This window comes from Ochotona curzoniae, unplaced genomic scaffold (genome assembly GCF_017591425.1).
Source record: "Ochotona curzoniae isolate NIBS_2020 unplaced genomic scaffold, NIBS_Ocur_1.0 contig_2688, whole genome shotgun sequence".
NCBI classification, from domain to species: Eukaryota; Metazoa; Chordata; class Mammalia; order Lagomorpha; family Ochotonidae; genus Ochotona; species Ochotona curzoniae.
This window is the reverse complement of record NW_024465553.1, coordinates 24,581,295-24,596,201: the sequence shown is the minus strand read 5'-3', so window position 1 is coordinate 24,596,201 and position 14,907 is coordinate 24,581,295. Positions and strand designations below refer to the sequence as shown.

At 43.0% G+C, this 14,907-nt stretch overlaps 1 protein-coding gene across 1 annotated transcript in view; it reads left to right on the top strand.

Moving 5' to 3' along the window:
* SYNE2 (spectrin repeat containing nuclear envelope protein 2) overlaps positions 1-14,907 on the top strand; it is a 309,068-nt gene that overhangs the window by 82,219 nt on the left and 211,942 nt on the right. The window contains exons 12-17 of the mRNA XM_040975466.1: positions 2,123-2,260; positions 6,976-7,140; positions 9,949-10,061; positions 10,926-11,088; positions 12,477-12,555; positions 12,822-13,009. Of these exons, the coding sequence (XP_040831400.1) occupies positions 2,123-2,260; positions 6,976-7,140; positions 9,949-10,061; positions 10,926-11,088; positions 12,477-12,555; positions 12,822-13,009 (846 nt within the window). The remainder of the gene's footprint in view (positions 1-2,122; positions 2,261-6,975; positions 7,141-9,948; positions 10,062-10,925; positions 11,089-12,476; positions 12,556-12,821; positions 13,010-14,907) is intronic.

The window sequence follows — 14,907 nt, the reverse complement described above, 5'->3', positions numbered from 1 at the left end:
TCATTTATGGTTTGAAGCCACGATTGGTGACAGGGACCCAGCGCTCAAAATTTTTGACCTGAACTGTAGACACTTCTCATGCTTCTTTCCTCTTTGCTTTGGCCTCGGGTTTATTTTTTAAGAATAAGTTATTCAACATCCACTGGGACTTCCTTATTCTCACATATAAGGGTACTTCAGAAAGCTCATGTGAAATGGAATTAAAATACAGATTTATGATAGCACAGATATTAGAAATTCAAGTGTGAGGTTTTTCTATTACATATTTTCACGAGGTTTGTATCTCTTGTATGTCTTTGACATAGTTATATACTACAGATTTTTAGTTTCTTGAGTGGAGTTTTTGTGAAGTTATTAATTATCAGAAAGAATTAAATGATCCTTTGATTTGATAAGAAAATTTAAAATCCCATCAACATGTATGGCTATGGGACGGACACTGGGAGCAGTGGTTAAGGTGCTGCTTGAGTCAGCTCTGTGCCATATGAGCTGTCTGGGTTTGAGTCCTGTCTCAGCTTCAGCTCTTGCGCACGCTGAGAGCAGCAGGCGATGGGCCCCGTGGGAGGCACAGTTGAATTTCCTAGCTCCTGCTTCAACCTGGCTTGCTGATTGTGGTGGGCATTTCAGATATGACCAGCAAGTAGGGCATCTCTCTCTCTCATGCACACACACATGAATAAAATAATGTTAAAAAAAATTGGGGGGGACCCAAGTTGTGGTGCATTGAGTTAAGTGACCGCCTGCAATTCAGGCATTCCAGTTGTAGTTTGAATCCTGGCTGCTCCACTTCTGATTCTGCTTGCTGATAATGCACCTGGGAAAGCAGAAGAGAATGGCCCTGGTGCTTCGGCCCCTGCACCCACGTGGGAGCTGTGGATGAAGTTCCTGGCTCCTGTCTTTACCATAGCTCAGACCTGGCCGTTATAGCCATTTGGGGAGTGGACCAGACGGAAGATCTCTCTCTTTCTCTCTCACTTTCTCTGTAGCCCTGCCTTTCAAATAAATAACTCAATCTTTAAAAAGAAAGCATTTGTAGAATTGTAAATTTTAAACCATCAGCATTTCATACAAACACAAACTGAGAAAACCCCTATTGATTTTGTTCTCATTTTGAGAGGCTGAAAGATAAATAGAGAGAGAGAGAGAGAGAGAGAAAGAGAGAGAGAAGGAAGCAGAGTTCTCACTGACTGGTTCACTTCCCAGCTGCCCATGTGGTGAGGGCTGAGCCAGGCTCTGGCTGAGTTTGGCTGGCTGTCAGCATCTGCACTCACTGGATTTGGTAGCAGAGTGAAGACTTGAACCCATCTACTCTGATATGTGACATGAGCATTCAGACCAGCAGCTTAGCTTCTAGGCTAAACTCCTGCTTCCTCCTGATTGAATTTTTGATTGCAGTGACTAAAAGTGTCTATGAAAATTTATATAAAGTAGCATAGAAAGTAAATTCAGATAATTATCAGTCCTTTGAAAATCATTTAATGTCAAAATTCCTCACATCTACTCTTTATGTTACTATTTGCTTGAAAGCCACAGAGACGCAGAGACAGAGAAGCATCTTTCATTTGTTAGTTCATTTCCTGGACACCAGCACAGGATCAGGCTGAAGCCAGGGGCCTGGAATGCCGTCGGCGTCTTCCACATGGATGGCAGGGATCCGAGTACTGGAGCCATCACCTGTTGCCTTGTGGAGTGTGCATGGACAGGAAGCTGGCCAGGACTTGAGCCTAGGCACTCCTGAGTGTGGCACGTGGAAATCCCCAATGACGTCCTCACTGCACTGCCAAATGCCTGCTCCCTGTGTCCTTTCATTCCTGCTTTGTTGTGAACATATTTGGGGAGGACAGACTGCCATGTTGTGTGTGACGTCATCTAGAGCTGAGTGGCCTTGACGCTCCTTTCTGCTCGAGTCGTCAGCCAACACTTCAGTCATTTGGCTGACATATGAATTCACAGAGTGCCCCGGGGAAAGAAGCCCAATCCTTCAGAGGATGCTGGGTTTAAGGGGGTTTTACTTCTACTTACGTAAAACTTAACTGTAACCTAGAGCTATCAGTCTTAAAACAGATTGATTTTACAAGTGTGAATTAATGTTTTCATCCTTGAAATACTCTTCTAATTGTAGAGCTTCCTGTCCTTTATGGAATCATTCAATGGAGAAAAAGCATCCTTCTTGGATCTGCTGCCAGTGAAGAGGCATCCAGACGAGCTGAATGAGGAGGAGTTACAGTTGAGAGGCGACTGGGATGGTCTCAACCAGCAGGTAGCTATGTTACTTTGAATAGAAGGACGTGTTCAGTGGATGGCTTTATGGGATCCAATGAGGATTTCACTTTAGACGCTCATGAGAAATTCGGTAAAAGGGTATTTGCTTCACTAGAAAATGGAGTTGTGTTCATGAATGTTCTTCGTGCCATCATTTGGGTTGTGGTTTTGGCCCTCCAGTTTGAACGAATGCAAGCTTACCCAAAGGTGTATTGGCTATCAGTTTTTGCTTTTCCTTAGGTTGTCTGTAGCTGATTGGTTTTTCAGAATCCATAGGCGCTTGAGGGAATGTGTGAGGATGGATGCATATGTATGTTGTTGAGAGCTGACCAAATCTATCCCAGAAATGAGTCAGAGGCAGACTGGCAGACTGTCCTGTTCTACCATGTTTAAAGAGGGGAGAAGCCCCAGTCTACTGTGTTCAGGGTTTTTAAGTATCAATCATCCAATCAACTAAAACAACACTGGTACATGATACAAATCATTCAATCAACTAAGTTTACATCAGTGCATGATACAAACTATCTAATCAGCTATACTGGCATCAAACACAGATACCCAATCAGTTTCAACATCATGTACTTTATCCAGTCGGTAAGAGCCACGTGTGTTCGCCTGGTTGTGAACAGAACCAGGCAAACGGGTCCTTCCAACTTCATATAGAGAAGCCAGTTTGAGACAATCCACTTACTGCATCAACTATAAAAACAAAACCGAACAAAAAATAAGATCTCATCCTGGAATGAGATGTTTTCTTGTGATAAGCACTCTCGCTCTCCAAGGAGCTGAGGTTGTGGCAAATGTCGCGGTATGAACATGTCCCAGAGATGTTTCAGGAGATCTGGCCTCACTGTCACCATCTTCTATTGTCTAGGCTGTCACAGTGTGTCTGAATATAAGTAGGATTTTCATCTTTTTAGAGTTATTGAGCTTGGTTTATGGACCAGTTTCTGGTCCAAAACTATGTGTGCTTGAGAAGAACATGTATGTTTTATGCAATTATTGGATATAATATTCCAGAAACATTAAAAAGGATAAACATTTGGCAGTGTTGTTTCATCTGTATTTATTGGAAAGACACACAGAGAAAGAGAGAGGGAAGGAAAGAGAAAGCTAGTGAACAAACGGTTTCACTCTAAGTGCCTGCTGGATCACTCCCTAAATTACAACAGCTGGGACGGGGCCAGGCTGGTTGCCGCAGCTGGAAATTCATTCCAGGTCTCCCGCGTGTGGCCTGGAACCAAGTGTGTAAGCTGTCACCTGTAGATTCCCAGGGTCTGCATTAGCAGGAAGCTGGAATCAGGAATGAAGACAGTACTTGAACCCAGGCACTTCAATTTCCCCATTTCTCCCCCTTTTCCTGCCATTCTGCTTTTCAAATAAATAACAGGATGTATTGTTTCATCTTAAGGAATTTACAAAGAAGCCATGTGACTCACAAAGTCGCTTATTCTCACTCTGGTCCCACACGGGACGTGCTCATCTTTCACACCTAATACTGACTGTGCCGAGCAGGCGTGCAGTGACTCGATGTAGGGGCCCACGTGGAAGGGCGAGGGCAGCTGCACCCACTGCCCCAACCTTGTGCTGACACCCACCGCGTTGTCAGCCTCTGCCCTGCTCACAGCTCTGAAGGATGAGAGCCGTGAGTGTGATAGGTCCCTAGTAAAATAGAAACTGACGAGGAAGATGCCGCCTGTAGAGTTCAGACTGTTCCGGGGCATGGAGACCTGGCTGAATTTGCTGAACAGAATTTGGAAGAACTGCCTGAAATACTGAGATGTTGCTGTAAGTGCTGCACATTGATGGTAGCTTAGAAACCCATTCCTTAGGTGACCGCAGCTTATTTTCTCGCATGCAAAGAGATGAGACTTGCTGATTTTAAAGTCATCAAGTGTATTTAAGTTAATAGCATCTAAACAAGTTTCTTGTTCAATAGCTTGAGTTTCATTTTAAGGTTTCATTTTAAGCCCATTATGGAAAAGAACACAATTATGTGATTTTAGACCTGATAAGATCTCCTACCCATTTTTAGCCAAAGTCACAAGTGATTGAGCAGGGAAGTGTGGAACCAGCTGTCAGTGAGAAAGGAGAGGAATTCGAGATAAACATCACCTTCCAGTTTTCCCCTCCTGCTTGCTACATAAATATTGAGCCAGGAAACACAGGGCTGGTTTCATTTAAACAGTACACAGCTTTCTTCTGGCATCTTCATCTAGAATAGTAGTTGAATTAGAGATATCAGTTTTAGCTTCCCCTGAATTCAAGTATTTATGAGTTTTCTAGTTTACGTTGTGTCCTTTGCAAATGCACGAATAATGAGATATAATAAAAGCAATGTCAACTTGTTTCTATTAAAATTTGCAGTAAAGCAGCTTTGTTTTTATTCTTTCTTCATCTCTAGTCCTACTGACATACAGTTAATAATTTAAGACTGTAGAATTATCTTTACCATATGCCTTTTGAGAAAGTAAACTTGCAAGGCAGGGGGACAGAGGAAGAGAGAAAGCGAGACAGAGAATCCTAACATTAAGTATGTACTGCTCAGTGGTGGGAACAGTTAGTTCCACCTGACTCTCTTCAAAGGAGCCTAGTTTTGTCTTCTTCTTACACCTGGACTGGTTGCTGGTTAAATGTCTTCTGGATAGTTCCATTGTGTGAGGCATGAATCAACGGAGGACATGAGGTCATGCAGAACTGAATTTTCTTTTTTATTTTTTAAAAAAGATTTATTTATTTTTACTGGAAATTCAGATATACAGAGAGGAGAGACAGGGAGAAGATCTTCCCTCCGCTGATTCATTCGCCAAGTGAGTGCAAGGACTGGAGCCGATCCAATACTAACCCGGAGCCCAGAACCTCCTTTGGGTCTCCCATGTGGGTGCAGGGTCCCAAAGCTTTGGGGAGTCCTCACTGCCTTCCCAGGCCACAAATAGGGAGCTAGATGGGAAGCAGGGCCAATAGGACATAAACCGATGCCCATAGGGGATCCTGACACATACCAGGTGCTAGCCACTAGTCTACCACGCTGGGCCCCAGAACTGAATTTTTATTATTGTAGCAGTGTGGCCATCATCTCGCAAGATGACACACCGAGACAAAGAAAGTGAGGGTTTTTATACTTTTACAAAAGCATAATGTAAAGTGGTGGGAAAGCAGCTGTGTGGAGTTTGGACTAGCTGAATTTCCACAAGGTCAGAACAGCCCACAACAGTTCCAAGCACTGGGGAGATAAGTAGCTCTACTGTGGGAAGAATGGAATGAGACAACATTCCAAGGGACAGCAAAGCATCAGCCACCGGGGTGAGATCTTCACTCTTGCATGTGCCCAGGAGGTGCTCTGTTCCATGTCTCTCTCTTGGAGTTTCTTCCAGGCATCCTTGTTTATACACATAATAGCCACCCTAAAATATTTTTGATTGGATTAACGGCAAATTGCACAAGGCATATCATAGATAAATTGTTGTCTAATCTTTATCCTGCTCAATTTTAAAAGAGTAGCAATAATTCATTCAGTTGATGAGACCGCAGAAAGATAAATTGCAGAGTGTGGACCCACAGCCTGATGCGATGAAGTGATTTAAGTAAAACAAGTTTTTGTTTATATTTGACCTTTATCTGGGTGACTTTGGAATGAAAATGACACAAGCGTGATTAAAGCTTGCGTGTGTTTGGATGAAATGTCACATCTTAGTGGGGTTGTCCCGAGATGTGATGGCCTTGGATGAATTTCTTTTGAGCTTCAGATTTCTTTCCCTCAGGAAAGTCATTTTGGCACAGCGGGTTAAGCGGCCACTTGTGCTGGCATCCCATCTTACAGTTCTGTGTTGGTGTACCTGGAAGGCGGTGGTAATGGCTGTCTGGGAGACCAGCGGGCAGTTCTGGGCTCCTGACTCTGGCCTGGCTCCGGCTCGGCTGTTGCGGTCATTTGGAGTGTGAATCAGCGCACAGGAGGTCTCTTTTTCAGACTCCTCCTTCTCTGTTGCTACCTTTCAAAGAAATACATCTGTAGAAAAAAAGGAATTCTGGTCTTCAGTCTGGACTTGACATTCTTTCAACTTCCCAGGCCTCTCTAATTCCCTGGGCCTCTGTGCTGACTGCTACACCGTTTTCCACATTCTGCCCAGTACTTATCTGTTCTCTTGTTAGCAGTGCAGGCAAGAGCTGGGCATTTTCATTATCTGATTGGCCTTATTTTAAAAAAAAGCTATGTTTATTTTTATTGGAAACTTAGATATTCAGAGAGGAAGAGAGACAGAGAAGAAGATCTTCTGCCCGATGGTTCACTCCCCAAGAGGCTGTAACAGCCGGTGCTGCACCAGTCCAAAGCCAGGATCCAGGAGCTTCTTCCAGGTCTCCCACACGGGTGCAGGGAGACTTTGGGCTGTTCTTGACTGCTTTCCCAGGCCATACGCAGGGAGCTGGATGGGAAGTGGAGCTGCCGGGATATAAACCTGTGGTCATTGGGGATTCCGGTGCATACAAGATGAGGACTTTAACCACTAGGCTACCACGCCAGGCCCACATTAGTTCTTTTTTATGTCGTAGGTTCTTACACTTTTGAGCAAGTGGAGGAGCTGAGGAGGTTAGCCATTGAGGAAGAAGACGCCTTTGATTGATGTCAATGCTGGCAAGGAACAAACATGCTCTTTGCTTGGGCATACACTGGGAAAGTTCTCCTGAAGAATGTTTCCTTTTTTTTTTTTTTTCCAGATTAGCTTGTGGAAAACAGAGCTGAACCGTGCCCTGCCCTCACCTCTCCATCAGACAGAAGCTTGGCTGCAGGCGCTGGAGGAGCTGGTGGATGGCGACTTGCCAGCCTCCCAGGACTGCATGGAAGCCATGGCACTGACACAGGAGAAAATGACTTTGTTCAAGGTTGGAACATAAAAAAAAAAAAAAGGGAAAATCTAGACTTTGTCATTTATACTCAAAAGGCCGATTTACAGATAGGAGATAGATATTCCATTACTGCCAAAATGGCGGCAAGGACTGCAGCTGAGCTTGTCTAAAGCTGGAAGCCTCCTCTGGGTCTCCCATGTGGGTGCAGGCTCCCAAGGCTTTGGGCCATCTTCTGCTGCCTTCCCAGACCATGAGCAGATAGCTGAATGGAAAGTGGACTGGCCAGGAATCGAACTGGTGCCCTGTGTGATGCTGGCACTTGTGCGTGAAGGATTAGATTATTGAGCTATGGTGCCAGGTCCAAGAACTTTTCTGGATTATTCTAGAAGGAAAGGTAGTGGGCATTTAGGATACTTTAGAATGACTTAGCCCACAGGTACTCTAATGAGAGTAAATGAATTAATTTATATAAGTGTGAATTTAATCCCATGTGCTGGCTCGGTTCCCAAATACCTGCATCAGCCTCTAGAAGGAAAGGTAGTGGGCATTTAGGATACTTTAGAATGACTTAGCCCACAGGTACTCTAATGAGAGTAAATGAATTAATTTATATAAGTGTGAATTTAATCCCATGTGCTGGCTCGGTTCCCAAATACCTGCATCAGCCTCTAGTTGAGGCCCAAGCTGGGAGCTGGGAACTCCATCCTGGTTGGCCCCATACATTACAGGGACCCAACCACCTGCTCCGTCACTGCTTCCTAGAATGAACCTTAGTAAGAAGCTTGAGTCGCGATGCCTGCATAGCAGCGCAGTGAGTTAAGCCTCAAGTGACTTTCTCTCTCTCCCTCCCTCTCAGTTGATCTACCTTGCAAATAAATAAATAAACCTTAACAAGCATGAATTAGGAGTGGAGCTGTGATATGGGCTGTAGACATTTTAACCATAATCTTACCTGTTAGGTCAAATGCATGACGGTCTGGAGACTTTTGAAACTCAGAAGAAACCACCGGGGCTGGCATTGTGGCAAAGTGAGTTAAGCCGCCAGCATCCTGTATAAGTTCTCATTCAAGACCCAGCTGCTTGGCTTTTGATCTAGCTCCTTGCTAATGCTCCTGGGAAAGCAGCATAAGATGGCCCCCGTCCTTGGACCCTGCATCCATGTGGGAGACCAGGATGGAGTTCTAGGATCCAGGCCTCAGCCTGACCCAGTCCAGCCCGGCGGCCATCGGGAAAGTAAAACATTAAATGGAAGATTTTTTTTATCTCTTTTATCTCTCTCTTCTCTATGTCTGTCTCCCCCTTTCTATAACTCTGCCTAAATTTTAACCACCACTACCATCACAACAGATACCTTCATGTTTATGAACATTGTATTAATTTAAATTGAAGCATTGAGTCCAGCAAATTCTAAACTAATTGTAACATAGGAAGGATTGGGTTTTCATCCGAATGGCTTGAAAGAATTTGATGTTTGAGATATGCAGCATTTGAGCCCATAAAAAAATGGACAATACACCAGACAACAATATAACTTGATGATAATTTTACCATGGAAACTGCACTCTGCCTGTTTGTAAAACATTCAAGTTTAGGACATGTATGAAGAATAAATGTATTCATAAATCTTTTTATTATTTTATTATTTTTTTAAAGATTTATTTATTTATTAGAAAGTCAGATATAGAGAGGAGCAGAGACAGAGAGGAAGATCTTCCATCTGATGATTCACTCCCCAAGTGAACACAACAGCCGATGCTGTGCCGATCCGAAGCCAGGATCCAGGAACTTCTTCCGGGTATCCCACACGGGTGCTGGGTCCAAAGCCTTGGGCCGCCCTCCACTGCTTTCCCAGGCCACAAGCAGGGAGCTGGATGGGAATTGGAACTGCCAGGAGTAGAACCGGCTCCCGTATGGGATCCTGGGCGTGTTCAAGGCGAGGACGTTAGCTGCTAGGCCACGCCGCCGGGCCCCATAAGTCTTAATTAAAAGATGAAAGTGCAGGGTGTGGTGTGTTGGCTCACTCAGGTAATCCTCTGCCTACTGGCACTGGCATCTCATGTGAGCACTGGTTCATGTGCCAGCTAGTCCACTTCCCAGTCCGTTCCCTGCTTGTGGCCTAGGAAAGGAGTGGAGGATGACCCAAAGCCTTGGGACCCTGCACGTGCATAGGAGACCCAGAGAAGGCACCTGGCTCCTGGCTTTGGGTCAGCTGGCTCAGCTCCGGTCATTGTGGCCATTTGGGGAGTGAGCCAGTGGATGGAAGATCTTTGTCGTTCTTCCCTCTGTACATCTGCTTTTACCAATAAAAATAAATGAATCTTAAAAAAGAAGAAGAAGAACCTTTCCAAACAGGAACCTCAAGGGTTGACTTTTTTCAACCGTGGTGAAACACCTGAGGCAACTCCATGCAGAGGAAAGGTTTATTTAGCTTACAGTTTGGGAGTTTCAAAGTACAGAGTGCACAGTACAGGTATGAGCTCTCAAGGGATCCCGTGGCCATTGGCAGTGCCTCCGGAGGAAGGAGTCACAGGGCGAGCCAAGCTGTAGGGAGTGGCTGGGCCCACACCCAGACTTTTATACCAACCCTCTGGGGAAAACCACTCGCCCAGGCACCTGGGACATCCTGTTGGGCTCCTCCTCCTAAAAGCTGTGCCATCCCCAGGTATTACCGCCATGGGGACTAAGCCTTTAGCATGTAGAACACACAGCAGCTAAACTAATATCCAAACAGAAAGAAATGGGCTCTGTGATTTATTTTTTAAAAAGATACTATGCACGTGAGATTAATGTACCCTCGATTATAGTGGAAGATAATAATTCATGTTGTGCTTCATGTCTTTTCAGAGTCTCATGCATGAATGGGACCACAATTTGAATACTCTCATGGCATTTGAAAACAGAGATGAGAAGCACTTGCCGTTGGTACCACCTGACAAATTGGAGGAGATGAAAAGAAGGTTTGTAGCACTGCCATTTCACAGCCGCTGGGACCATCCGCGATAGTGTTCCAGGGGCCACAGACTGCCGAGTTTCAGATATGTTACAGCAAGAACGCTCTGTTAAATCTTGACAACAATGCAGTCATGCATTATTTAATAGTAGCATCATATTATGCTGTCTCACTTCTTTTTTTATTGGATGATAGGGTACTTGGGAAATGTTTTGGACTTAGAGTGAGACCCTGAGTGCTGTCTTTTTGGGCCCTGTTTTCTCATTTGAAAATATCTAGGACATCTATTTACCTGTATATACTTATACATATGTCCTGTGTATTTGCATACTTAAATATATAGGGCAGTGATGGTCGCTCTATTCCTGTATCAGAGGATACTAGATCAAATGTGAAGAGGTTAATGAAGGCATTTTATAAATTCTGAAAACTATACATGTTTTCCTACAACACTTTCATGATTGCTCATAAGCAATTTATCACAATACCAGGTGTTTATTACAATAGCAGGTGCTTCAGCCTGAACAATGAAAATTGTATTGATACATCAGCTTTTAAGTTATGCTATCATTAAGTTGCAGAGAAGTTTTCAAAGGTAGCAAAATATTTTGTAAGTCAGCATTTTTTAAATAGAATTTCTCAAAAAGATAATGTTTTCTTTAGAGAATGTTCCTTGATAAGTGTTGTTGTTTTTTTCACCTAGATACAGTGTTTTACATTACCTATAAACAAAACCATGCTAGGAGACAGTTGAGCTCCATGTGTTTTAAGATTCAATATTAAAAAACAAAAAACAAGAAAACACCAAATGGGTTTCTCATTTTAAGTGGATGATATTAAGCTAATCACTAAAACCCACACTGTCTTCCAGAATCAACAACATTGTGGGGAGGAATTTTGCTGCGCTCCTGGAGTTCCATTACCACAGGTGCTCGGTACTTGGATTGCTGGATGAAGCGAGATCGAGGTTGGAAGTATGGAACGCCAGATATGGGAACAAGGCCTCTGTGGAATTGCTGCAGGAAGACTGGCATGTGAGCTGTGGAATTTCGCATCACAGGCAGCTGTTCCCCACAGCTGGGTCCTAGGGGTGCATTTTCCCTTGTCAGGATTGCCCATGGATTTTCTTGGGAGTTCTCCTTTGCTTACACACGGCCTGGAACAATGGCAGGTGCAGCGAAGAGGGAGGGACAGCATCCTGTGTACCCCGGCATCTTCCCCTTGCAATGCGTTCATTCCCGAGTTGTCCAGGCCAATCAATTCTAGTGATTTCATTTTTTTCCCCCTCAAGAATTCCCTTCCTGGAAGTTTGTATACACTTTTTTTTTTTCTTTTCAGATTCACGGTTTTCCTCAATCATTATATTTTTCTTAGAATGATTGGATCTTAGCTCTCTAAAATTTACTAGCAGAAAAACAATATATATTCTATTCTTCTTGGGAATTTTTTTTTTGCTTTATTTTTTGCAATTTGTGGAAAGAATGTTTCAAGTGATTGAAAGAAATTTGTTCATGTGTAAATTGAAACTAAAGCTGCAAAGAAATGTTAGTTATAGTTAGGTCTAACCCTTCTCTCTTTCCATCCATTTTGGAATTAGGGGGTGGGGAGCAGAATCCAAGAATCCAGATTATAGATTTCAATACAGAAATTGAAAAACGTGATGAGAAAAAAAATTACTTAAAGCTTATGATTTAGATATTATATATTCCCCCAAAGGAAGCATTGTTCTATGATAGACTGAATAGTTTTAAACCTTTTTGAATCTTCATTCTTTCATTTAAATGATCATCTCAGTTATGCATAATTAGTGTAGCAATGATTTCTTTTTCATAGCAGAACTTGGCTAAAGCTGGTTTCTGGCTATTATTTGGCATGATCAAAGATACCTATGAATCATATAGCCTATATATTTCAAATACAATTGCTCACTTTGATAAAACTTGGGATAAGAGTGTAACTGACAGCAATTAGGCCATATAAATGAAATACATGCTGGAGGACATTTTAAAATCGCCACCAATCCTTATTTGACCTTTCCTTCAAAAGGAAAACGGTTGGAGAATTGTATCCCCCCCGTCACGGTCCCCGTCAGGTGTCACTGCTCTGTAGCGCTTGTACACTTGTGTCTCCTGGGTCTCTACCCCTTTCCGTGAGGCGCTTCTCTTTCCCTTCCTAAATGACTGGTATTTCCTAAGGAGGTTTTGGGCAGCTGTGTAGCTCACGAGTGTCTAGGAAGGGTCTACAAGAAGTTCATAGAAAAACTCTTCGTGGATTCAACAATTGTTTTACACCAACTCAGACATGCTGTTAGTTTCGCTCGTTGAACCCCTTGGACTACGCTCATATATGTCATTATCTGGATGTCTTAGAACATGTTGAATAGGAAAAATTGTCAATGTCTTTTATCTCTTTTTCCCACCAGAAATTTATTGAAGAAAAAGGGCTCCTGGTTCAAATTGACACTTCTTTTCAAAAGTGTGAAGAAATTTATAAAGATTTGGGTAAAGTTGTTTTAATTACTTTTCAATGGCATGACTTTTAAAAAATAACATTTTGTCTGTTTTGCCTTCTTTGTACTTAATGCTGCAGAAATCAGCTTCACATGCATGTTTTCCTGGGAAAATTCTTGCTTTCATTTTTAGTATAAACAGACCGTGTATTTATTTTGCTATAGTTTATTACTATGCAAATAATTTTCCTAACAGTATTATCTTATGAACAAAAACCAAGTTTCCAAGACTAATTCCTTGTTTTGCTAATATTGTAGCTGGAGAATGTCAGTATATTAATGAACAGTATACAACGATGGAAAGTAACATTTGCATGTATAAAAAACATATATATAATGTGAAGTCCACACTACAGAAAGTTCTGGCATGCTGGGCTACCTATATGGAAAAGCTTCGCTCACTGAAGGCGTGTTTCGAGGAGACAAAGAAGGAGCAGATTAAGGAGGTATTTGCAGTTCAGGGGCACCTGTTGGGTTTTCATTTTTCATTGTGTTTGGTTTGGGGTCCCTCAGTAAAAATCCAAAGATGAAAATCCAGAGAAGAGTAAGCATGTCTTCTGGATAATTCTGCAAGGCGTTGGCAAGAGTTTAGTTCCTTCCCAGTATGATTGCTACAAAGATGTTACACACACACACACACTCTCTCTCTCTCTCTCTTATTGAGGTACAGTTACAGAATTGCTAATGGAAGACACAGTGTGCATTGAAAAGTTGTGGAGGAGGGCATTTGGTGTAGGAGTGAAGACATACTTGAGAGATGATTGTTGAAGCCCAGCAGGTCAACAGCCCATTGTCTATGTCCCCTAGTATCCCATATAAGTACAATTTGAATCCTAGCTGCTCTACTTTTTAAAGTCTTACATGAAATCAGAGTTTCAGAAAGAGAGAGAAAGAGAGTGGATAAGAGATGGAGAGGGAGAGGAAAAGAGAGGGAAGAAAGGAGGGAGGGAAAGAGAGAGGATGAGGAAAGAGAGAGAGAGATCTTCTACCTGCAGATTCACTTCTCAAATGGCTGGGGCTAGCCAGCCAACATGTGTAGATGAGCTCCACACTGCTCTCCCCCATGGGGACCAAGGGCCCAAGCACTTAGGCCATCTTCCACTGTTTTTCCCAGGCCGGGGTTGCTCCACTTCTGACCCAGTTGTCTACTAATGTTCCTGTGAAGGCAACTGAAGATGACCCAAATACTTGGGTCCTGACCACCACAGGGGAGACCTGGATGGAATTCTGTTCTCCTGGCTTGGGCCTGGGCCTGCTCTGGCTGTTGTAGCCATTTGGGGAGTGAACTACAAGATGGGGAATGTCTACCCACCGCTATATATCTCTGATTATTTCCTCCCATCTTGAATTCTGTCTTTCAAATAAATTCTTTTAAAAAGCTAACGCTTGGAAACTCCTGTGTCTCATGTTAGAGTGGTGGATTTAAGTCCTGGCTGTGCCCCCAGCTACCTGGTATTGTCCAGCTAGGAGGTAGCAGTGACATCAAGAAGTTGAGTCCCTGCCAGCTGTGTGGGAGATCTGGATGAGTTCCTGGCTTTGGCTTGGCCCAGTCCCAGCTGCTACGGGCATTTGAGGAGTGAAGCAATAGACAGAACATCTTTCTCTCTTGCTGTCCTCTCCCTCTGGCTTCTTTCGAAAGTAACAGTAAATACATAAAACTTTAAAAAATATTATACTGTGAAAGAGCTTTCTGTTTCTGTTTGAAAGCTTTTAGCTCTAAAATATTTAGAGTTTCCACGGCAGGAAAACCAAATTAGGTTAGACATAAGATTAGAGGAGTATAAAAAATGTCACCATTGTTCATTATTTTGTTATTCGTGCAGTAGTCTGTCTTATGTTTATCTTAGGTACTTTTTTCTTTCTGGCATTTATTTTCTTTTCACATAGATGGAGATAGCTTTCAACATGAAAGAATTCCCAAATGGAAACAAAAAATTACTCAACAACAACAAAAAAAAGAGGGGGATATTAATGTGAAAGTAGAGTTGATGATAACCCAGTGACCATGGCACATCTGGGGGGTTGTGAAGGTATCACCTCTCCCTGTCACCTTGGACCTGGAACTTCAGATCTTTGGCTCCCAGCAGCTCTCTCAGGTCTTTAGACAGTCTAAGATTAGAACACTCATAACTCTAAGAGAGGCAACACTCTTAAGACGACAGTTCCCAGACTCTGCTGAAATGTGTGAAGGATCCTTACAGTTTTGAGAGAGACGCAGCAATGTCTCAGACAACATGCTGCTACTAAATTATTGGACATGATGCAAGAAAAATGGGAACTGGGAACTCTGTGTTGGCCTAGCCACTCTGTGAGAGAATGACTGAAACAGGAGGGCTCTCTTACT